This window comes from Corvus hawaiiensis, chromosome 7 (assembly GCF_020740725.1).
Source record: "Corvus hawaiiensis isolate bCorHaw1 chromosome 7, bCorHaw1.pri.cur, whole genome shotgun sequence".
Classification (NCBI taxonomy): domain Eukaryota; kingdom Metazoa; phylum Chordata; class Aves; order Passeriformes; family Corvidae; genus Corvus; species Corvus hawaiiensis.
The window spans coordinates 23528540-23554460 of NC_063219.1; the positions used below are offsets into that span (position 1 = coordinate 23528540).

At 37.3% G+C, this 25921-nt stretch overlaps 2 protein-coding genes across 12 annotated transcripts in view; one reads left to right on the plus strand and one right to left on the minus strand.

Moving 5' to 3' along the window:
- Window positions 1-25100, plus strand: part of DPP4 (dipeptidyl peptidase 4) — a 75305-nt gene extending 50205 nt beyond the window's left edge. Inside the window, exon 26 of one of the 2 annotated variants that reach the window (XM_048310268.1) lies at window positions 3067-3509. In XM_048310268.1, the coding sequence (XP_048166225.1) occupies window positions 3067-3168 (102 nt within the window). In that variant the 3' untranslated portion in view covers window positions 3169-3509. Of the gene's footprint in view, window positions 1-3066; window positions 3510-24961 lie in introns of those variants that run through there. The other variant, XM_048310267.1, reaches the window with a different exon arrangement.
- The window catches only part of SLC4A10 (solute carrier family 4 member 10), a 154676-nt gene that overhangs the window by 8466 nt on the left and 120289 nt on the right, over window positions 1-25921 (minus strand). For all 10 annotated transcript variants that reach the window (XR_007204986.1, XR_007204985.1, XR_007204987.1 and 7 more), the window contains exons 15-23: window positions 14707-14812; window positions 11930-12091; window positions 11573-11686; window positions 10908-11069; window positions 7944-8195; window positions 6624-6692; window positions 4161-4334; window positions 3433-3555; window positions 77-144 (exon numbers count right to left, since the gene is read on the minus strand). Coding sequence is in view for 7 of the 10 variants with exons in the window: in XM_048310260.1 (XP_048166217.1) it covers window positions 77-144; window positions 3433-3555; window positions 4161-4334; window positions 6624-6692; window positions 7944-8195; window positions 10908-11069; window positions 11573-11686; window positions 11930-12091; window positions 14707-14812 (1230 nt within the window). In the remaining 3 variants the exon portion in view is untranslated. The remainder of the gene's footprint in view (window positions 1-76; window positions 145-3432; window positions 3556-4160; window positions 4335-6623; window positions 6693-7943; window positions 8196-10907; window positions 11070-11572; window positions 11687-11929; window positions 12092-14706; window positions 14813-25921) is intronic.

The following is a 25921-nucleotide window of genomic DNA, read 5'->3' on the forward strand; positions in this document are numbered from 1 at the left end:
GCATTAAAAATAAATACTGTGGCACGTTTATTTTATTTAATTGCAACTCACCTAAAAGAGGAAAGGTATATTTTACCTGTAATGTCCTTCTAGTGGTAACTGAACAGTGCCTTCCTCTTCCATTGCTAACATACTTTGCTCTTCCTAGAATGAAGGAGTTTAGACAAGAGACAGGATATGAAACTGTGAAAAGTTAAATTCTTGTATTGTAATCATCTTTCCATTTTCTTTAATATTAAGTATTTATTTGAAGTTCATAGAGTAAGATACTTTTTTTTAAATAGACAACATGTAAAACCTTCTATTTTAAAACATGTATCTTCACTTAATGCTACTTTCCAATGCCAAATAGAGCATTATTTTGTAACAATAAAGAGGAAAATTAGTAACAAGTGTCTGGTGAATTTTAAGTAACATTGATAACAGTATATATGCATGTAAACATTACATGCAAGAATTAGGGAAAATATTTAAGTTTGCACACACAGTTTTAATACTGACAAAGCTTTATTTCTGTGAAAGGCAGTGAAACAAGACACCCAAAATTAGTTTTCGCTTGAAGAGAATTAGGAGACAAATCTACCAAAAACCTTTATGTAAAATAACCACAAATTTAGCAAATCTGTCTTAGCGGGAGGAGAGAAGAACACAACACCTCTCAAGCACCATGACCTGCCTGCAAGAAGAAAGAAAAACAAGTCCTCCACAGGAGGATTCTCAATTTCCACATCCCTTAGGTCAAGATAACCACAGCTAGGAGGTTAACAAGTCTTGGCAGGAATGTAACTATCAAATCCTGCTCTGAATTGTTGCAGTGCGTGTGTGAGCCCAGCAGACACCCAGGGACCTCCACAGCTTTCTTCCCTTTATTAGATGGCTTTGTAACCATTTTCACCAGTGCCTGTCTGAAAGCATGAGCTGGCTCTCCCAAGAAGAGAGTTTATCATTTTCTGGCAGATAACCAAAGCCCCACATGCATCACACACACTGATTGTTGGTAGGAGCTGCAAGAGCCAGTACAACCTTCCAAAACAGTAGAATTTAAGTTCTCTCTGCTTAGAAATTTGTTTCTTTTATGCTTTATTATTACAACTATTTTAAAACCCATGATTTTTTTTTTCTTCAAATGGGAAAGTCCTTTGTTCATTCTTGTCTCAGAAAGACTTAACTGATTAACATCAAAGTGGCATCCAAAGGAGGTCTGTGAGGAGAAGGTATCATATCCACTATAAATGTACAAAGCCCTGGAAAAACATGGCCTAAAAATATAAAAACAACTTAAGTGATGAAATTAGGATCCAATCAAGTAAGTTTCAGATCCTGTCAACTATATTTCTGAATATTCTTGTGGGTAGAATACTTCTATTTTTAAAAGCTGTGTGATAGCAACTCTCCAATTAATTCCTTAGGCTACATGTCAGAAGTTTTTTATTACTAGTTAATTTTGTCATTTCCAGGCTTCACAGCTTCATAAGTTTTTGACAGTTGAACAGTTTTAATAATAGCTCTAAATATTTAGAAATGCCAAAATATGTAAAAATAACCTCTCAAAATAGAGAGTGAATGAAATAAAGTAACACCAGTAGATTTTCCCAGTTCTGTTTTCTGATGCCATCCTATCAAGCAAGGGAAGGAAAGTGACATATAACCAAAACATAAGGACAACAAGGAATTCTTTCCAATAACCAGACCCACAAGAAGAGAGCTACCTTGGTTACTTCTGGTTACTCTGAATTGTGATGACAACAGACACGGTGATGAAACAACTCTCTGGTCTGCTTTGATTCAAGGGAGAAAACAATGACTCACATATTTTAATTTCAGCCTGGTAGTTTTACAGGGACATACTAAATAGTAAATAATCATCATGATGCTTATCACATAGGTAAAATCTTTTCCCCAAAACATATTCCGTGACAGTATGTTGAATGTGTCAAGGAAATCAAAGTTAAAGAGTTCTCCAGGTTACAGATGAGGCAGGGAGTTGTCAAAGGCCACAGAAGAATCAATCCTGAAGGCAGAGAAATCTAGTTTGTATAGTTACACCTTCAAATTATTAGCTCATGTCCTATTTCTGCAAATAAACCTACTAATGGGAATCCTCAACACACACATTTCACTGGTCTTGGATCACGTCTCAGAGCATCCCTAAGGATAATTTGCTGATTCATCCATTCACATTGTCTAATTTTTGCAGTACCCTTGTACCACCAAAAGTTTAGGTCTCATGGGTCCTGGGCTTTTGCAGAGGTCCAAGAGCATTGTAGAGGTCATGGGCACAACTGTCCCCACTGACTGCCAGGACTACACAGCATCATCTGCATATTCACCTCCCTCTGCTCACACTGTGGTACTATCCAGAAGTGCTGATGCAGGACACATGAATCCCATTTAAAACACCCCAGCACCCACATAGTCCATCTACTGCTCTTGCAGTTGGTGTTTCACCACTGAGACTTGTCCCTCATTTATCTGGGCCCAGTACTGAGGTCTCCTAACAGCTGACATTGATCAAGTGGCTGGTATCAGGGACAAAGGACATGTGTGTCCTTTACACATAAAGTTACTTTATATCCCCACAGTTTTAGATGATACTGAAACAAGCAATTCATGAAGCAACAGCTAGATAAAAATACTACGGAATAGATGCAAAATTGATTAGAAAGATACAATCAGAAAGATCAGTGTGTCACTGTCAAAATATAGGAACATTCTGAGTGGAAATATATAAGAATCTGTCCTGTATCAAGTTGATAAGAAATTATCTGAAAAGCAGATTCTTTGAAATAAGATGAGGAGTCCAGATCTGAAACAGCCAAGTGGGTGGTAATGGCACAGAGTCAGATTCTGAGCATTTGGTTAAAGGGGTCAGCAGTGTCACTGGCCTTTTTTAATTGTTTCTGCAGTAGCAGAAGGACAGCACTGGCCCAGAGTGTAACTGGGGTACTGCACAGGGTTATGGCACTGCTGAGCAGGAAGGGCACAGAGTGATGCCATGTGCCCTGTGCAAGGCTCACAGGCAGCTGGGACATCCACAGGCCTTAAATTCTGCACTTCTCTCCTCAGCATCTCCTGCAGGGACGAGACCCGGCCCAGTGCAGCATCCAAGAGCCCCAGGCATCTGAGGGCTTTCCAACAGACACGGGTTCATCTCTGCACACCACCTGAGGGGGTCTCAGAAGCAATCCCCAGGAGCACTGTGGATAATATTTTATATGACAGTATGGCACCCTAATAATACATCCCCACCTAAGCCTATCAGACTTGTAACCTTAAAAGCACTTATGCAAAATACGACAATATTACATGTAGATACTGTTAACAAGTCTGCCTGGTGCATGGAATGTGCCTTACTTTCAGAATTTTCTCTGAATGTCTAAAGGAGAAATTGATAAATTGCTACACGCAAAAAGAACTGAAACCATGACTCACCTCTTTCTCAGCATCTTCCAGTTTCTTTTTCTTGCTCTCAGGCATCAGATCATCTAACCAACTGAGCTCCCGCTTGGTAAAAAAGAAATCCATGAGTTTTCGGACAAATACCAAAGCCAGGACCTACAAAGAATTAGGAAATTAAGCAAGTAAAACAGACAAATACACTTGTAGAGGAATAGTTTCAAAAGTGATCAGTTTGCAGCTAGAATTTTATCCTTTAATTTGAATAAGCCAACAGCTGCTATTCCTTTGCTCAACTGAAGTATGGCTTGAAGCATTTAACCATCACTGAGGTCAGTAAATATCTTCAATTTTCTATTAGTGAAATAATCAGAGAGAAATCACTTAAGCAGCAGACCCCCTTTACTTCTACCAAGACACAGAACTGTTAAGCTCCTCAGTGCAATGAACAGTCTTCCTTAATAGGTGAATGTTCTTTCTGCAACAAGATTGAGTACTACTCCTTAAATAAAAAATATCAAATAAATTTAGTGTTTTTACTGCAAGAGAAGAATTTTCCCTAAAAGAATATAAACTGGGATATCCATAAATAGGACTCAAAATAGAGGTTAAATGTCAAATTTTTCCTTCCTTAATACATTATAAATTATCCTTGAACAAAGAATCAAAGCAGTATTATAATTACCGGCCCCAAATTATTTTTTCTTCAATAATAATAACAACCCACAAGTGAAAAGGGATTTTTAGAGAAAATAAATTCATACCATCATAGGAAAGACAATGGCAGCTCTTGAAACCTTTATAATCCAGAGAAGCACAAGACAACTCAGCTGAATTATAGTGAAGAGATGGACCTTTCTAAGAGGAACATGCCTCAGATAAATAAAATCTGGCTGATGCTTTGCAGGCATCCAGAATAACTTTATCCTGTCAAAAAGCTGAAAGAGAAAAATTTAAAAGTTTGGATCAAAATGAGGTGTAGGATCATCTTTGCTGGCATTCACACACTGCCTAAGAGATCCTGAATATCCAAAGAATCTGTCTTGTTATTCTAAAAGCAAAACTACATAATTTCAGCAGCACAGAAGAGACTACTTCAGTTACAATCATAAGCCTTTAATCTATACTAGTCCAGCAGTGGCAAGGGACTCATCTTCTCGCCCACTGAGCCTCCAGAGTAAGAATGAGTTATTTAAGCAAAGTTTGATTACTTGGTTACTCATAGTTCAGTTCCTTTCCATTTTAACACACTGTCTCCCTAGATTGTATTGCAGATGTGCTGAGACATTGAATTCTGCTGAGTTACATTCTGTATGGTCATACTGCAGGAAATACCCTGTTCATACTACATTGTATGTTACACACAAAGAAGGTGGTTGCTTTAAAATAATACTTCTAATCATGAACTGCTAATGTTAGGCAAAGCTGGACTTCAGAGTGGTCATGAATCAATTGTGAATCAAACTGAATGGAAGCTGGTTGATCCTGTTGGGCATATGCACTATCACACTGCTTTCCTAATTCATCCTAGACTCATTTTTCAACAACTGAGCTCTGCCTCCTTGAGCATAGAAAAAGCTGCTCATGGAGGGACCTCCTCAGTCTTTTATTTCCTGTGAATGAACAGGAAATTTTCTTTTACTTCACCAGACACTTTATCCCAGGCTGTTTTCTTCTCCATATTTCACTTTATTCACAAAACCAGAAACAGAAAAGGAAAAAAAAAAAAAAAAAAAAGGAATGCCAGAAAGCTGACTGCCAGGCTGCTAGGAATGTATGTGAGAGGTTCCTGTTTTTCAGGCCTATTTGGCTCCATACTGACCTGAGACACTTGTATCATGGCACAGTAATGATGGTGATACACCAATTCTCCCTGCATGGATGAGTTATGCTATATTCACACAGCCTTCAGCAATGTCAAGTTTTGGAAATTTTTATTGAGCATGTGCAAACTGCATTTTTTTAAAGTCTCATAATTTGGCCAGATTTGAGCAGATTTCTTTTTCACAGAAACAGCAAAAAGCACATCCTCCCACAAAAGCCATCTTATCAAATCTCCATTCCTTGTCCCAGCATGGGGGAGGGAGATAAGGAGGGGGATGCTATCACTTTTCCAAGTTAAGATAGCCAGATTTCAGCATGCCTTAAAAACACTCCTCAATAGTGTACTTTCTCATACCCCTGTTCTGAGAAACAGCTGAACCATATTAAATTGAAATTATTTAAACCTCAGTAAAAGCCAAACTACACTTCTGAGAATATCAACCCAAAGGATAAGAGCTAGGCAGCCAAACTACACTTCTTAGAATATCAACCCAAATGATAAGAGATAGGCAAAGTTATAAAAGAAGAGTCTCTGAATAGAGACCACCAGTCCAAAAAAAAAAAAAAAATGTTCCCAGCTTTGCCTACAAATGGAGGTAACTTGCAACCAAATATAATGAAAGAAACAATCAGACGTTTTCTTTGCTTTTTGTGTTTGACCTTTTTCACAGTACAACTTGTATTTTCACCATGTAGTTTTTCTTTCTCAATTGTCTTGGAAGGTGTGTCAATGCCTCCTGGGCTAAAGGATTTGACACTGTGCCATTTAATGCTGGAGAAATAGTACAGAGGATCCCATTACCAACCCCAGCCCGAATGCTGGAATGCCTGGTTTCTGCCACCTGCCTAAGGCCGCTGCAGGAATGCTGCCCTTCCACTAGAATTGACCCTTCATCCCTGAAGTACTGTGGCTTGGAACAGTTCCCCCCTCCCTGTCTGGAGTGTTTATTTGCACAGGGAAGACCTTCGAAATTTCACTTATGTTAGTTTTAGGGCAAGTTAGCCTTAAAGGCAAAGTTCAACATCAAGTGTGGCCCTGCAAAGGAACTTGGAAGCTGAAAAGGCAGCATGCAAGCAAGTGAATGGGGAGGCAGCAGAGAGGGAAGAGCCCCTGACAGTTATTACTCAGTTTTTAGGCTCAGGCAAAATTCCCTTGATAACAAGAGAGAACAGAAAAATCAACACCCAAAAAATAGGAAAAAAAGTGGAGCACATTACCTAAAGGGAATACTCTATTTAGAGAGAACCCATTTTCCTTTTTAAATGAGTCATTTTCAAAAATTTAAGGTTGGCAACATTCCTTTAAGATTATACACAAAAGATAATACAATAATACAATAAGAACAGCTATATTTTTTATAGAAAGCGTCATCAATAACACACTCATCATAAATCCATTTTACCTGAATTCCCTTTAGAGATGAAGCACCCATGTAAAGAAACACTCCATAAAGCACTGGCATAGGAATAAACTGCACAAACAAGCAGAGAAAGGGAAGAGCATATTAAATACTACTTAACAATTTTAAATGCTTCTAGAAAGACATTCAAAACAGTTGAAATACAAAGTGCCATATGCCTGCATTAATCAGACAAGTTGTAAATTCAGAGTCACTCAATTATAAATTAATAATGTTTCTCAGAGTATAAAGCAAAAGAAGAATCTGGCTCTGTAGTTTTATTTTCCTCTCATGGCCAGTTACTACAATATACTTTATTCCCTATTAATAAAATTAACTAAACTACACAAAAACATGTATGTCTTAATTTATACTTAAATTCTTTACTTAAAAGACTGCTCAGAAAAATTTTGGAGAGACACAAAATATTTCTTACTGCTAGAAGAAATATTTTGTGCTGAAAGCATTTAAAAATGGGTGAAAGAGTCTATGGAATGATTTTGTGAGAGACTATTATAAATGCTCATGTTCTCAGCATACACTACATAGGTAGAGGAGTATGTCCATAGATAAGTATCTGTTAGAAATACTAAATACACAAAATGCATGTTCTGTGTGTTTTCAAAGTGAAGGCTTTATGATATACTTAATAAAATACTGCTGGGAAGTACAATTTCTAAGGGCTTACTACCTCCACTGTGACAACAGGCAAGGCTGAATTCTGGTTTTACTAAAGCCAGTGCCAAAACTCTCACTGATTTCATAGAGGCCAGATAGTTCTTTAAAAAGTATTAAGTGTACACATGGCATTCTATATGCATGTAACTAGACACCCATTTTCAGGACACTGGTGAGCTGTGTTGAGTATGCAGGAAGCATGAGGTAATTTTCATGTTCATTTCCAAGAAATGAACCATAGAACTTCTCTTGCAACTGTAAAAGTATTTTTAAATTACTCAAAAATCATAATTTTTTTAAAATTTTCTAAAAAACTTTTATATTGGTGTAACGAGACTGTTTCATGATTAATTTGCCATGGGCCCAAAGTATTGACAAAGTGTTAATCATCTACTACAGCTCAGTGGCAGAATTCCCTCTGACTTCAGTCCGGCCAGATTTTCATTACAAGGTTTTTGTTTACAAAATGCTAGAAGTCCCATGGCACTTTATTAAGCAAAATTAGAATTCCCCTTTAGACTCTCATTGTGTAACATTATGTTAGTTAGTAATGTGCCTGGAAAGAGCATTCATTAAATAATGCAATAACAACAGTGACATGTTCATTGCGATATTCCTTAACGTTCCCTTACTTCCCCAAATTACCTTCAGAATACTTGTCAAAAAGACAGATGAGCCCATAAGGATAAAAATCATGAGCCCTGTGACTCTTTGCTCCCGGATTCCAAGAAATTTTGGCTGCTCCCCTGGAGCGGAGCACTCTGATTCCAGTTTGAGGCTGTTCACATGGGAAATAGAGAGGACAGTGGCTGCAACAAACCACGGCAATCCCATAATAGAGCACACACCAAGCATCACTGCCACCATGAGAAGGTCGAGGTGGTATCCACATCCTTTCTGTTAAAAAAAGTAAAGACAGAAAGAAGATGTAAAATGACATCTGAATTAAGGAGAACACTCCTGGCAGGCATTCCTAATGAACAGCTAGAGACAATTAAACATTTGTGACTCATAGGAAAAACACAGCTTCCTTCTGTGTGTTATCCAGGTTGGGTCAGTAGTGATGGCAGACTGGTTACCTAAGGGGAATTCGCACTAGTTCACACTCAATGCTCAGTGTTACTGGGCTCTTTCCAGTTACAAGTCAAGTGTATCACAAATCCACTCTACAGTGGACACCAAACAGCTTTCCTGTTTATAAAATGGATGCTGGTAAGACACTGGAAAATACATATATTTTCCATTTTAACTAAGTCTCTTCTGTGGATAACAGTAAGCAGAACATCCAGCTGCGCTGCCAGCTTCCCACGGCACTAATCTTAGTGGGCCCTCCATCCATCCATTCAGACACAGGACTTGGAAAAATATGTCTTTTTATTGGTCCCTACACAAAAATTTCTAACATTTGCAGTCAGCTTATGATAGAAAGGGCCATAAAACCACACTGATCTTTTTAAAGTTTTTTAAGATAGTAAGCACGTGATAGTAATACATTTTCACTAATGTACTTTCAATCTTAGATAAGACATCTAGAAATTAAGATACATTAAATTAAAATATAAAATCAGGGACTGGTTTATTGGTGTCCTTACTCAAACATAGCATTGTAATATCCACATGAAAAGTCAGTACAAAACCTTTGGGTTTGGATCATCTCTGCAGCAGTCAAATACTACAGGTGGATAGATAATGGATTGCTTTTGTAGTACTGCATAAAACCCTTTGGTCAAATCTGAGATAAATTTAAAAACCTGCAATTACAACCTTCGCTTGAAAAAGATAAATGATCAATGCATCAAGCTTGATTCTATAGATATCTGCTACCATAGCTGAGTGGGATCTTTCATTTCAATTTTAGCACGTGTCCAGGACCTCCTCACAGCTGCAAGCAGCAGCTCGAGCTGTTTTCCTTTAAAAAGTCAGGTAGTTAGCCACAAAACTTTGCAATATGGCAACAAATCCAGTGTCATGGTCTGATGAAACAGTGATGTTCATGCAAACAATGTGAATATGTTGAACCATAATTTTGCCTGTAAACCCATGCAAATGCCTTTTGACATAAAAAAAGTAACTAAACTAAACTTGGAAGGATTTGCTACAGAGACTGCCAAAAGCTGAAATGTGCACTATCCAGAATTTGCTATGGGAAGTATAAAAAAAGAGGGGAAAACGAGTTGGAAGCAAACAAATCATTTCTTTATGAAGACAACTTTTACTTCTAAAATGGGAAGCGTCTGGGTTTATGAAAATGTAAGCCACATATCAAAATGAAAATGCCATCTTATTTGCTTACATTATTTTAAAAGGGGGGAAAAGTTAAGAAAATGAAGAGAATCAACTCTAGCAACCTTCCCTCACTACCCAAAAGTGCTTATGAGCCTTATCTCCAAGACACATCTTGACAAAACTCAAGAGATGTGTCAAACACAGATATTAGTTACAGGCACAATGCACTCAAAGAAAGAGTTTAATTCTAAATCCTAACAGAGACACCTTTTTTTACCTTCTGACACATTTATGAGGAATGTATCTGCTAATGCATACAGAATCCGAGAGCATTTCCTCACATTCATACATGATCTGAGGAACCTGACATATGGGAAGAAAAGGAAGCATAGCAACAGGTGATGCTACACCAGACCCCAGCAAAACTAAAACGCAGCAAGACAAGGGGGCAGCCAGGAGGACCATCTGACTCCCAGATGCCAGTGCTGAAAAAACACATTCCAAAGCTTGGCAGCAAATTCCTGCATCTGTCAAGTTAACCACATGCAATGCTATGGATTGACATGAAGAGCCAGGCTGACAAAGAGGGCAAAAAAAGAACATATCAAATGTCACAATCATCCAAGAAGAGGCAATGCAAAGTGAAGGTTGCAAATGCATTTGCTAAAGCAACTTGGGATTGGATTGCTGCTTATTAAAAGTATGTCAAAAAAAAGCCTAAGCTTGCTGCATATACATGTACAGAAACCTGCTGCTAGATTTTGCCCAACAGTTTTTCAGAGGGGTGATGTCCCTTTTTCTCTCTCCATCTGTAGGCAACTAAAGTGTTAGAGAACAGAGCAGGAAGTTGTCCTATGTTGTTTTAAGAACCCATTGTGCCTCTAAGGCTCAGTTTTATTCTTCTCCCTTCTTTAAGATAGGAAGGGCATTAAAAAAAAAAGGATGGGTAGAACCACAGAGAAGGATGAAGAGAGGGAAGAATGCTGATATTACAAAATAACCCCTGAGTAGTTTTTAAAAATCTAATACAGTAGGACAAGACTGTCAATACCTGAAGAGGCAATTAATATTATGGTATTTAAGATTATTAACTTGAAGCATTTTTTTTATTTAAGTGAATGAATCATACTTCCAATAAAGCACAGAAGATAGCACTTTCTTAATTCAGAATCTGTATTCCCAATTACATTCATAAAGTCTTCTGTAAGGCAGTGGATCACTGACACAGGGCACAGGTACTACACAGACCAACAAAGAAAAAAACCATAAAAGTTTAAAGGGGTTCTATATAACATAACAAACTAGCATACTCAAGTAGATGGGTGCACATTACATAATGTGAAGCAGAAAACAACAGTGAAAGTATCAATTTTGACTGAATACCTTTAGTTTATGTTCTTTTCTATTGATAATGACAGCTGTGATCTGCTGGTCCATAAAGATAAGGATAGTACAAAGCAGGGCTGGAATTACAGCAGCTATCACTGTCCACCACGGATTAGGCCCCAAAGGAGTAATAAACCAGCCACGATCATCTCTGGTGGGCTATAAAAACAGTCAGGCATGGCCAGTCAGAAGTGTAAGGATTATTTACATTTCAACTTCACAAGAATACATACAAAACATTACTAGGATATGATTTCCTTTAAAACCAAACTATGTAAGAGCACTAAAAAAATGCTAAACTTCCTACGATGCCAAACCAAGAAATTACATATAATAAAATCATCTGGAATATTACAGACTTGGTTGCACTTTATACAGTAAACCCAGAATTTGGAAGAAGCCCCAGAACATTACAGTAGTCTAGGGTTTGGGTGATTGGAGCCTTGTTAATCTCTGCAGAGATGACATTAGGATGCATGAAGGGGCCTGATGGGAGAGGTTCGCTTACATGATTCATAAATCAGGGAGGCTGCCTAATACCTTGTGAACACAAAAATTTTAAAATAGTATCACTACTCCCTGATGATAATAAAAAAGTATAAACCCATTATAGTGGATTATTTTGCAAAATGATAATGCAGTGTAATTTATCAACAACTGACCTTAAAAGCATTTGGAACCTGAAGTTTTGGTGATGGAATTCCAATGGCATAGTCAATTAAAACCATGGACAAAATAGTGAGAAAGACAGCAAAATCGCTGACAACAGATCGTACCTACAATTATTGAGAGAAATTACAATTTTAACTAAAACATTCACGTACAATTTAAGACTTTTCTTCACTGTTTTAAGACATTTTTCGCTTACAGCTAAAACCATGATTATTCTAATACAAGTTTCCAGCAGAGGAAAGATGCACTGTCTACTTCACCAGCAGTTAACTGAATTTGCAATGCAGATGAAATTCATACTTAGACATGACTAATGACAACTTTTAAATTGAAATAATGGCACACACCTTTGTTGGGAAGTATCGGCTAGTTTTGAACTGCTTCAGTGTAGATGAGAGCGTTACTGTAGAAAAGAACAAGATGACAGACCAGAAGAGGACATCTGGAACATAAGGGCCGTGATGCCCACAGGCTCTTCCAACAAACTCACCATGAAACTTTTTACATTCCTATCAGGGAGAGAAAATAGTATTGTTCTAAAAAATACCCATGCTTACACAAACATTTTCTTTCCTAAATTGCAAGCAAATTGTATTACTAGTAATAGTAAAACCATTTTTAGATATTTATTCTTTTAAAACTTAAAACTCAAAACTCACTACATTTGTATCTAGTCTGCATGGAAAATTCTGAAAGGAATCTTTTTTTTAGCCATATTAAATTAGGAATTTACTAAAGCATACCATAAATAAAGTCATTAATACAAAACCAGATTTATTTCAAACTCAGCAAGTATGCTGATTTATTTTCTGTGTACAAATACAGATTAACACTTACTAAGACTCTCCAAGTGTGGAAAGCAAATTTCAAAAGCCACCAAGAGAAAGGCTGCTCCTGGTGCATTCTCAAGAACTGCTCTTTTGTTTTAACTTCACAGGCCCAGCAATTGAAGAAAAAGCTGAGGATTTGTGGCCTAAGAGGAGCCAAATACATTTAATACCACACGGGGGCAGCACATCCCGCAAATTGTCTTCCTCTAAAAAAAAGGTCTGATAAAATGCCGGAAAACCCAAAATCTCTAACATCAATTATATTTAATATAATTTATGATCAATATGCAGATACATTATAAAGCATTTCCAGTACTTCTCCACTACCATCCTTAGTTGTCTAAAATCATGAAGACTACCTCTAGAAATGTGAGCTATCAGCTCTGGACTCACAATCCTTTCCTTCTCCTTCCCAATCCCTCCACACTTACTAAGAAAAATGAAATGCAGTACCCAGAATCAGGGATTCCAGGCAGAAATATCCTGCCAGATCAGGATATTTTAGTATTAAATCAAGTGTGTCACTGGCTCATCAGACTTGCTGCACAGTAACATGTTATGGGAAACTTCGGCTTTGAGCAAAGATTGTCACAGAAAAAAAACACAACTGCAATTTGTGAGACAAAGAAGCACAAAACTTTTTATGCTGGTACAGCAGTAAACTTGGGATGAAGTTCATCACATGCTTCCTGAAGAGGATTTTGTCACCATCAAAATCCTCTTCACACTGGGTCCAAAATCCTCTTCACACTTGGCTCAAAATCCTTTGCTCACACTTGGTTTGTCTTGATAGCAAAAAATAATTGTTGGGTTTTAAGAGAGAATGAGAATCCAGATCTTCAGAAACTTGAAACATTTCAACTAGACACAAGAAATACATGAAGATATGAGCAGTAAAAGAGACATAATGGAGTGAGTCTGACCAAATATTTACAGACAGCAATGTCTAATATCTTACAGCAGTTCTCTAGAACAGAAGTTTCTTGATGATTCTTGCAAGAAATAATGACATGAAAGTATAAAAAAATTCAGTTATTTCTTTGACAACTATAGGGACTCATGGGAAAAGTTGGTCAGTTATACTGCTACCTATGTAAACTCGAGTTTTGGTAACAAGCTTTCATAGAAGTTTTTAAGGGTTTTATATAATGCAGCCAGTCTTTTACATTTATAGTTAAAACAAAATCTGTTATTTTAAATCTCCTCAGCTGCAAATGTACTCTGAAAAACACTGTCAGAGATCTGAGAAAGTGAGAGGAGGAGTCTGCCCCTGCACAGATGCTCTCAGAGTGTGCTGCAATTTTGAGAATATTCATTCTGGACTGCTGGAATCCCTCAGGCCAGCAGTTCTCAACTTTCTTTCTGCTGTTGCCACACCAACAGAGTTGAGGAGCAGTCCCTGCTCAGAGCAAGGCATGGAAGCAAGACAGAGCAGCCGTGGAAGACAGCTCTTACTTAACACAAGCTTTTCTGCATTCCTGCCTTTGAAAAAAAAAAGAACAGTATCTTCTGGAGACAGTCCACTAGATTGGCCTTTAAGTGTTCGATTTGATTATGCCTACAATTTGGTTAATTCAGTTACATCCCTTCAGTCTGGTGTCTTTTGCACTCAATTCTCTTTGACTGTGTAATGAAATGATCCATTTGCAAGAAAAAGCGGTGGCCCAATCTCAACATGACACTTTAACCAAGTTGTAAATGTCGCTTTGAAGAAGGCAAACTTGAATTATATAAATCCTTTAAACATAGAAAAGTGTACTGTTTAGAAACTAGTTACACATTCATGCAAGCCCCACTAAACTGTAGCTTTATCTCCTTCCTCCCCTGGGAAAAAAAATTACAGAACTTAGGTAAGAAAAAAGTGGTCACTGAAGAGAAAATGCTACAAAATTTCTCCCCTTCCTCTTTTTTATAGCCTGAATATGCTTTTGACTCTTCCTACACAAGGGAACTTTGGTTTTGCCATCTGGCAGAATTTAGGACAAATTCATTGTCATTTGACATGTTTGACTCAATCTCAGCCAAGCTCTTGTGCTAGTGTGTCAAGAAGGTTCCAAAGCAGGGCATAAAATGCACACATTTGCTTTAACGTGTACTATCAGAGGCTGCAAAAAGCTTACGAAAGGAGATAATGCTATAAAGTCCATGTTAATTTTTGTTAAGCATATTTTATTATTTATTTGAACAAATACGATCAGAAAAAATTGTATTCTTTACAATATATTTGCTGCAGTAAGATAGACAAAATTATTTATGTCTATGCCTTTATTTATTAAGTTCCAAAATTTACTTACTGACACAGTTAGGTTCCCCCATGGCACGTCAGATGCAGATATATTGTAGTCCTGCCAGTATTGTAAGGTTTTATTGCTAGGATGTTCTGGTTCCACACAATTGCATCTGAAAAGACAATTTTTTTTTTCCTTAATAATAAAAGATATATCCGATATTAATCCAAATTATCAACTTTATGATACATTTAAATTATGCTCTACATTGACAGATAATTTTAGTTCAAATGAATTCAGTAAATGCATGCTTTGAAGCAGTTTGTAGTTCAGTAGCTAGTGCTATTACTAATTTGCTGTGAGGTGCATATGCATATATAGTACGTAACGTGACATATTCAAACCACTGATCACAGTAAGTTTTACCACCTATTTTCTTCCTTGTCTATTGATACTCCTGAGCACAGTTTGTAATACTGAGAATGTGCCAGTCCTGTTCCATCCTCTTATACCTAAAACTTCTCTACAATAGATGCTATGTACAGTTCCAGGCTGATACATTTTCTCAGATAAACTCTCTGTATCCTCTTTCTTTCCCAGATGGAGGAGTGCCTTTGCATGCAAAACTTCCCAACTACCCAGTCAACTGTCAGGGCTCTGAGTGTCAGGATCACCAGCACCAAAGGCTCTCTGAACTCCCTGTCCCTTGTTCCTCCTTTCCCCACAGCTGCTGTAAAAGCACAGTTTTCATTTCAAATTGTGTATTTAACAGGCAAAATGTGACAAGACAGTGTGGGAGGACAATACTGCAAATAGGTAACTTAAAATCAAAATTAAGTCTTCAAAGACTCTGAAGCAATTGTGGGAGGCTTTTTCTTTGACAAAGCCTTCAAAATATCCAGGATACTCTGTAGGATCCAACATGTCAAGTGCGCTTTGCAATACGCTTTAAATTAATCCTACTTTAATAATCTATAGCACCATCTAGCCTGCTAGTATTTTAATGTACTTATGATGACTTTAAATAAATTGTGTCCTCTCTGATAAAGTTTTCAGGAGTAGCTGGGGACAGGATGACATCTGACTATTGCATGCAGAGTCACTGAGCATAAATTGCATTACAGCTGTAGCAGAGTATCAGTTTATTCACTTACCTACACCATCTATTTTCTATGTGGTTGTTTATCTTTCCACAAAATGACAATACTCATCTAGATTTGTATGATTTTCTATAAAGGAAATTCTACCATCTACATCGTGAGGACACAACACTGACATTTTATTTCAATTACAATACTATACATGTGACAACAGCTGCATTTAATATATAGATAGGGAAAGATGCAAGTTGTCTTTGAGCAATTCCTTGCTTTTATTTTAAATGCAGCTATTTACAAAAGAAAGAGAAAACCCTTACAGCCCATGAACAAAAAGCAAAAAAAAAAAAAAAAAAAAAAAAAAAAAAAAAAAGCAACTGCATTCCTGCATTCAGAGAAGTAGAGGGCCTGAGCCAAAAGTCCTTGACTGGATCTTTCACACATATCTAATATGCTTTGGCTCAGGCCCTAAGTGCAGAATGAATGCGTGTTCAATGCATAGTTCAAAGTATTACAACATGGGTTAAACGAAGCACATCATTACTGGTGAGCTACAGTAGCAGAATAAAGCTGACATCATGTATTGCAAGGGAGTATTTGATGTTCATGCAACAATACAGAGGTGGCTGTGTCGGGTTACTGCTGTTCTCTGTGAGCTCCCTGGCCCCTGGTGTCCCCCGCCGATCGCAGACTGGCCAGACGCTGGGCGATGGCCCACTGGGGTTTGATTACAGCAGGCCAAGGTGGCATGGGCTGCTCACTCAGTCACTTCCTCACTAGAAGGGAACACTGTGCCTGTCGCCAGCACTACATGGTACAGCTACACTTGCTGCAAACTGCAAAATTACATTTAAAGGTTAGAGGAGCCAAAATTTCTATTTCCTCAGAAACGTGACAATTGAAGCTATTGTTTAATACAGCTCAGATAATTCACCTGCAGGTGAGATCATCGGTTTACTTCTATAGCAATATCATTTTCCTCCTGCACTCCAGTCTGGTCTTTACCAAGTTTCACATGCATTTAGCAATGGCAGACTGATCATCAGCAAATAAGTGACTTGTGCAGACTCCACCCACACAGACCAAAATCACCCTACCCACTGCTTTTGTCACTGAATGGGAGCAGAGTTAGGCCGTAACTGTAGAGATCAGATCCTGTTTCTACTCAGAAGACCATTCAAACAATGATCTCAGTGTTTTGATATATATAACATTACATTGCTTTCAATATTGCATGTGTTTTGGCAACACTGACATTTTGATGTGAGATTGTATCATGGTATTACTGTCTTCCAGCATCCCACTAATTGCTTAACATTACAGAACTGTGAGATAGTAAAACACTCCCTGTCCATCCCAGAAAACACAAATGAAGGTACCATTCAGTGCCAAAACGTAAAAAATTATCTACCAAAATGTGTCATTTCATAACAGATGTAATTGCTTCAATGCTAACTATTTCCCAACATAACTGACCCACGAGGAGAATCTCACATTAATGAAATAATGCTTCCTATTTTAATCTTTTTAATATATTTGTCTCCTTCATTGCCATTTTTATTTCAATGAGTTTTGGGAGAAAAAGTAAAATACACGTAATAGTTAACACTAAAACATCCTTTTATTTTCCTGATAAAATATTTCTCAGAAGGCTGGAATAAGCAAAAATCATTTCCTCTTGGGGGTTCAAATGTTCTTACATTCTTTTAAAGTTGTTTAAAGTGCTGAGTGCTTGCCCACAACAAGAGGTCTGTGTGGAGTTTATGCTATTACCAAATGAGTAATAGACTATACAAACACCTATATTTTCTAAGCAACATATTCAGGTTTAAATACAGTACCAACTTAGCAATGTACTCTCGTGTCTTTGAGTGATAAGTCAGCAATCATCTTCCTTAGGCTAAAAGATTCAGAAGGATTTTTGATTCTGTTGCCTTGTGGCTAGAACACAGGCAGGGAAGAATCTGTCACGGGTTGTGGTAGCAAAAGCATAGGTGTCACTGTGGGGAGGTCAGGGGGGAATCTTTGCTGCCAATCTCAACACATCCATTTCATCACACTGATGACAGAAATAATTCATTTTTCATCTTTACACTTTTGGATGCTGCAAGACATTCTGATCTCCTGGTAGCAATTCAGATGTTTAAACATGTACACTCCATGGTATCTATGACATCCATGATGAGTTGGCACATATGAGACGGTCTATGGTGACTCATGCCTTTGTTTTCAAAGCAGCTGGAGGCTGAGAGATCTAAAATAACACTAGATACCCAGTCACAGGTCCCTACCTGTATTTAAAATGTCTGTATTTTGCAGCTAGGCAGATACCAGTGGAGATTGCTTTATTTTAGGGTATTTAAAAATCTAATACAGCCTAAAAAAAAGAGGATTATAAATCTGAGCTAGATAAAGCATTTCAGACAAGACGGTCTTCAGACAACTCAGAACTGTTGTAAGATTAGAACTGACAAAATGAGAAAGTAACGAAGAGTAACAACCTGAACCTGCTAGCTAGAAACAATAACCAGAGCAAGGAGTCTTTATTGCCTTTACACCTTCCAAAGTGTTCACAAAATCTCTGGAAAATCAGGGTGGGGAACAAAGGCAGATTAGAAACAATAAATTTTAGGACTGCATGACAAATTGGTATCCCCTGGAGCCTGCACCTCTCTCCCTTTTATAGGAGGATCAAAATTTCAGCTAAATCTTCAGCACCAATCCAACTGTAATAGTATAGGCAGTATAAGGTCACTCCCCACTTCCTCCCAAACTTCCCACAATTTCTTAGCTGTTTTATGTTTTGGTTCATAAGTCTCAATTTTGCTCATTTCATTAGTGGAGGCAGCCACCCTAACTTCACTGCATGCAACATCTACAACTTGTCCTGTTGTCAGAGAACAGAGCTAGGATCTGACAACAGCAACTTCAGGAAATCTCAGACAACTAGCAGTGTTCTTTGTTCCACAAAACAAACAGTTATTACTGTCCTTAACAGCACCAAAAAGACTGTCAGTATGATCCTTCTTTCTTTGGACTATGGGGAATGCAATAGTGGTTAGCAAATTAGAAACCTGTCACTTTATATGTAAAGTTGGGGAATACTTTTCCCTCCTTTGCAGATCAGTAATGAAACATAAATATGGCTGCTCAACAACTAGTCAGGTGAAACGTTCTGTACTAAAACCACTTTCATCCTGACTGTAATTTTCTGTTCACTGCAAAACAAGAAACATATTACCTAAATTTATTTGTTCAATTCAAATTAACCTCAGTCTAGTCCTTCCAATCCTTACGATATCCACCTCTTACCCCAATTCTTCAGGTTGCTTCTCCACCATTTTCTTCTCTTTACTCTGTCATGCACACTCTGCTCCCCACACAGACTTTAAATATGCAGCATGGTGCCAGTCCAGCTTCAAAAAAGAGCCTCGAGAGACATTGTTTTTGTGAGTAACTAAAACACTCTTAAATGGTGCAGCTCCCTTTGAAAGCCCCATGGCCATTCATCCGTTGGCAGTTGCCATTTTTCAGTGGGCTGTTTTCAAGACTAGGAGGCACTTACTATTGATGATTTTATACAACTCCAAAGGCACTGGTTTGGATCTCTATTTTTCCAGCATTTACATATTGCAAGCTATACCTATTTATACTAGATAAGGATCTGATCTATAAAAGATGCTACTGCAGCTTCTTCCTGACTAGTCAATATACCATTTCCTCTTCCTAGAGGGGCAAAATGCCTTTCTGGCTCACTTAAGATAGCCTGAGAAGGAGATTTGCTCAATATGAATATTTATAATATTTTAAAAACTACAGGCAAGTATGAAAAATAAGTTGCAAAATGTGCTTGTTTAAACAACATGTCTCACTGACTATCAGAGCACATATTTGGTAATGTGAGTAGGAAGGTTTTCCCCTAGCACAGAGGATGCTCTGAGTGTGCTGTGCACTGATCATGTAACAGAGACAGAGGAAGATGACAGTATGAAATGGAAGATAACATCACTAGGTTTGTTTTTAAAGTAAGGTATATGTGTAGGTATTCTTTACATTGCATTTACAAGGCTGAAGTGTATTAATAGCAGAATGTTATGCATGTTTAGGTGTTCTCCAAATACACCATTTTCATGTGAATTATGGGCATTCACAGGATCCCTCTGTTTGTCTAACAATTGCTATGGCAAGAGGACAATAACAATATCATAAATGATGTCTTCTCTGCTGTCTCATACCTACAATACCTGTATAACCCTGGCATTATATTTACCATACTCCTTCTTGTGCCAACACTCGTAACAACTAAATCAAAGTCTCAGTGGAGAAAAGACTGGAAACAAAATAATTAATAGTGATGGAAAATGGACTTGTCAGTTAAGTTCTATTCTCAGTATCATGAAACCCTTTCACAGCATAGCTGTCATGGCAAGACAAGATTTTTTTCTTCATTTATTTATGAGATCTGCCATGCTGAATTACAACCATTAGGTTATGTAGCCCATCTCTGACAGTCACGAACATCAGTAGGCCTCCACACGTATTCTCTAAGGTTACAAGTCTCTATAGTTTAGTTGGTGAAGTTCAGGAGAAAAATAGAAAAGCCCATTAAAGTACCTAAGTAATGCACTCAGCAGCACAATAGTTTCACAGAGAGAGAAAAGAAAATAAATCTGAGGAAGGGAACTGATGTTACACTGAAGAAATCTTGAAGAATCAGGTTCCTCTGGATAGCACATCAGGGGAGAATCGTGGTTTGTCAAGGGGAAAGTCCAGAAAACAGATTTATAATCATATTTTAGCTTTTTTAACCTCAAAGGTTGGTCTTCATTAGCTGTCTGGTGCAGTATGCAGTCCATGCATTTGCAGCAGCACTGTGGTAGGTAACTGCCATACACAGAGCTCATGTGCAGAGCATGTAACTCTGTGGGATACTGCCAATTCATCTGAAAGCTTTCACTGCAAAATATTACTAGGATGTCACTTCACCCTGCTTCCAAAGTTGAGAGAGCATGCCCCTGAGAAGAAGAGGTTCAGTATACTGCTGGTACAGAAATAATCACTGCAATACATTACAATGCTATATGGTCAGCTTGAGTTTCAATTGTTCAGGTGCAGTGCAGCAATACACATAAAGGTGCTGTAACAACACCACCCAAGGATTTTACGTAAGCCTTCCTAGATTTTGAAGGCATTTTGTAGACCAGCTATCAACTACAAACTGAATGCTGTGGAGAATTGCTTAACAAGGAGATCTATTTCCAAAGTGGAGGGGAGGAGAGGAGAAGTAGGAAAGAATAAAGCAAGGTGGGCACTGTCTGGGCTCAAATGAGGAAGAAACAGACAAACAAGTCAGTTGGGTTGGGCAGGCACAGAGGAGTCCTAGAACAAATAGAATATAGAAAAAAAAAAGTCTGGATTCCAAGGTTTGCCAAGAAGCAAAAGGGAACCAGCAGTTAAACTCAGTGATGGCAGTGGCATGGTTCTGGGAAGAAGAGGAATATTCTTAGGGAAGGACACACAGGATATGGCAGAGTTACTTAACTGTAGAAAAAACTATAAAGAAGGGGAAAATAAAATCTATATTCATATCTAGCTTCAAAGAAATCGTTACAGCAATTGGAATTCAATTATATGCCTGGGATCATAATGAGCAATTGTGTGCTTATCATCACCGACTCTTCTCATTCCACCTGCAGCTTAAGGGATACAGGGAATAAACCAACCTAATTTGCATCCAATAATGATGTACTTAGATTAAGTTATAAAGATAATGGAAGATATTAAACTTGCTTGTGCAAACAGTGGTATGCACAAAAATAATCTTCACTGCCTTCTAGAAGCAATGGTTTCTATAGCCTGAAATGATACTGAGATTGACATGATCTTGGCTCCCTAATTACATCAGAGTGGGATTTTCTACTCCTAATGCTTAAGTGCATGTCAATACCAAGACAGATTGCAATATGCATATTACTATGCCAAGAAATCACTTTAAAATTATTCAATGTAATCTGTTAATAATTGAGTAACTTCTGGTAAAGAATTATTAAAACAACATGAATTCTTCACTTTGAAAAAAGAATTAATAAAAACCAAAAAGATATATAAAGACCTAAGCAACCTCACCCTGAGAAATGACTGAACTTCTGTATTCTAAGAACTATCTTAAAATGCTTGTGTTTTAAAGAATACTGGATTCCTTTCTAAATCGTACTCATTTCATCCACAATGCTTTTTCTGTTTTCATTTTAAAATCAGTGGGTTTCATCCGCTCCAATATGGGGCTCTCCTTTCCTAGAAAAAATAACATTCTAATATTTAATATACACATTAAAACCGATGGGCATCAGTGTTCCAGACAGGATTCACTAACTGGAGATATATTTGCTACAGGGGTAGGAAAAAAACAGGAGGAGGAGAGTGCAGAAATAAGAGAGTTGCTATGCCAACCTACAAATGCTAATGGCATGACAAATACAAAAAGGTCACATAAAAAAAAAATAGAAATAAAAGCTCTGATCAGAAAGTATATGTATTCAATTTAATAAACAATGCATCTACTCTGTTCAAATTCCTTCAAAACAATGCAGTTTAAAAATAAAAAAATACAGCACAGTATCACAGCAAAAATCAGGTTGTCTTTGTCCTTCCTTTGATGTAGCTCTTAAATGCCTTAGTTTTCATCATCCACATCAAAAATACGGTGTTTTAAGAAAAAGTTACCTATAAATACTGAATGGATTTGCCTGCAAGTAGATCATGTAAAGATTAGGGGTAATACTTAAACACAGAGTAAAAAAAAAAATTAAAAAATAAGTAAAAGGTGCATTATGTGTGGTTTTACATTAATTAGATCATGCAATGAGATATTTTTGTCTTTTTGAGGTAGAATTCTGTAACAAACTCAAATGCATATCTTCTACTTATAATGGTAAAATGCTAAATGCAATTTTTAAAGAAATCTTTAAGGAGGACTTTCAGTTGATTTTCAAATATTTAGGCATGCTTGATTAAAAATTAAAAAAAAAAATCCCAACTGTTAGGAATGTTCTTCCTATAGTCTTCAAAGGTTTCTTATGGCAGATATTAGTAATGAATTCTGTACTCTCAAATATAAGAGATGCATGCAGTGCAGTCTTTTACATCAAATTCCTGCAACAGAGACTGTTTGTAACAGAATTCAAACCCTCCAAAAATACAGAGTGAGTTTTCTTTCTTACTTGAAATATAGTTTCAATCCATGTTGAAACACCAACCATTTAAAATTACTCTTCTCTTTGTCTTTCTAGTACTCCAAAGGGAGCACTAACAGCAGGCCAGTGACTTTTCCTGGGTCAAATTCATGTCTTCAGCAGGGCAAAGGAACAGTACTGGCATGTAAACAGACTACCTGTGGATATCAGAGCATCCTCAGAAAGCCCATGGGAGAGAGGAGGATTGGGCCACAGCATGCACTGAAAATTTCAAATATATACAGTGTTCTAACCAATTTATCATCAACTTTTTGAGTGGGCAACAGAAAACACAGAAATTTTACAGTATAGCCCCTGTTTTCTAGCACAGAATTGAAGATCCAAGATAAAGTTTTGCATAAGCTTTGGTTGAGCATTCAAAGAGAAATGAATTGCTCAACCTTTTGAAGATCACCCATGGCTAATTAAAGACCTGCCAAGGCTTTACTAACAATTAAAAACTTGTCTTTAAAATCCCCAAAGAGGAAAATGCAAACAGCTGTTTTAATTAGCAAAACAGCAGATACTAATTAGCTTCTGTAACAGAGTATGCTGGTCCTTTAAGGACAGGACCAGTTTCAGCCCACGTTTGTTACCCATTTAAACTACAAGTAGAAGGACTGGAATCAGATGCTGCAGGAAAAGCTTCTAATTCCTTGTGAAGTCAATATTTCCTGACTTCAAGTACACAAAAGAGAGATTTTATTGTAAGTAAACTTTTACGTTTATCCATCTTTTAGTTTCTTATCCTTCCAGAACTGAGTCGTGTACTGACATTTGAGCAGGGACTGAAATGTCTTGTGATGATCCCAGGGGGATGACAACTGTGACATCTCATCTTCTGGGCAAAAGGCCACTGTACCTGGGCAGAGTAAGACTAATATGTGCACATTTGCACAGCAAGCCCATGGAGTCCAGGCTGCATCAAGAATCCTGTGAAAGCAACGGGCAGCTGATTTGGGCAGCTGATGTAGAGTTGTTGCAACTGAGCACATCTTCCAGTTCTCCCAGTCTTTTGGGACTGGTTCTGAATACCAAAGAAAAACTCACATGAAGGAGAAAGGAATGGAGAGAACAGAAGAGGCTGGAATTACCCTTTGGCTCTGTTTAGAGCACAGATCCTTGGAGTCAGCAGATATGCTCTTACAAGATAATCAGTATGCATTGATTGTCAATACACTGCCATTTCCAACAATCATTTTTAAAGTTAAAAAAATGTAAGTTACATCCTGTAAGAGCTATAGTCATTTTGCTATAAGTGGGGTCAATTGCTATAGACATGATTGATAATAAACATGATATGAGATGTAATACGAGAGTTTAAAAGGCAATCTATTTGTCCTATCTACACAGAGTGAAAGAATAACTGAAAATATAGGTATGAAATAATAAACTCAAATAACTACAAAAATACTGTATCAAATAAGTTTGATATATGTGTTTGAAAACACCAGGCAGTGGCGAAATTTTTCTTCCAAACATCTGGAAGACACTTGTTCTTCAGGAATTGTGTTTGAAAAATCTAAAACTGTTGTGTGGGTATTCCTACACTGTAGGCCAGGGCAGGTGAATAGGTGCAACTGGAGGATGACAAAAGCTGCTCTTTTACCATTCTGTGTGCTCTGCACATTTTACATTCATTGCTCAGTTACCAAGAGCAGGCAGCAATAAAACACCACCCTTCAAAAACCAGATTGCGATTCTGATTATTGAATGGCATTCTAACTAAAACCAACAACATTTATTTGTAAACCCAATGATTATGAGAAAACATTTTCACAAAAAATAGAGATAACTATGACTTTACCCCTACAAGCAGGACTGTTAAACTCATTTCTCTGAAATCTCCAGCAATACTGTGGGATTCAGCTAACCACAAGTACAACTACCCAGGAATCCATGTTTCTACTTGTGCTTATGCTTTCCATTGCATATTTTAATCTCAGCTCCACCTGATAAATGTTTTCTAAGTAATTTTTTGTCTTTGTATAGCATTTCAACATCCAATTTTCAAAACAATAGGAGGACATCATGTTCTCCTTCCCTTTGAGATGACTACTTTGAAGTGGTAAAGGAAAAAAAAAACCACAAAGACTGTTCTGTATAAAGGTCTTCAGTGTAAAATACCTACTTCATATAAGGTGAGTAAAGGCAAGTAAGAGGATATAACCTCAACTGCATGCATGGTCTCTTCTTTACGTCTATTGCTTTATCTTCAAATTAATATTCCTTTGTCTACAGATTAAACTATTAGAGAGGAATAATATTCTTTTCAGCATGATTAGAGTATGTCACAGCAGAACTATAGTTACTCTAATTTAACTTGTTCTGTGTATTAAGGTATATAATGTGCATTCAGATTCAGGATTTGCTAACTATTTTTCTAGTGATAATATACACAAAGCTCAAATGTTTTCTCTGTTGCTGTGTTCTGTTTTTCCCAGCTTAAAATGCAAATGAGACATTTGGTTGAGACACTCCTGTTTTTCCAGTGAACAGAAGATGTGGCACTGTTCAAGCACTGTTCCTTTAGGGCCCCACCCAGCTCATGCAGAGGGTTCAAATGGGTTCAGTGAAATAATAAAGACATTTCTGGAGAGGGATTTTCATTGAAAATGCTTTTTAATGACATTTTAGTTACTGATGTGACCAAGCTTAACTGGCCTCAGGACAGACTAAGATCTTGTCCTTTACTAGAACAACATTTTTGTTCTCATATCACAGAAACACGTCTATGAGGCTTTCCTTCTCAATGAAAAAATATTGATAAAAGCAATTCACTTTTTTATTCCCCAAGTAGATTAGTACCTGTCTAAACGTCACAATAAAGTAAAGCTGTTTAAAGGGAGTTAGATTAAAAATCTTGTTATTAAGAAAAAATTGATTACGAGCTACTGAGATGCATCTAAAAATTCCAACTCCACTTCAGCTCTTGTGGATTAAGCTCATACT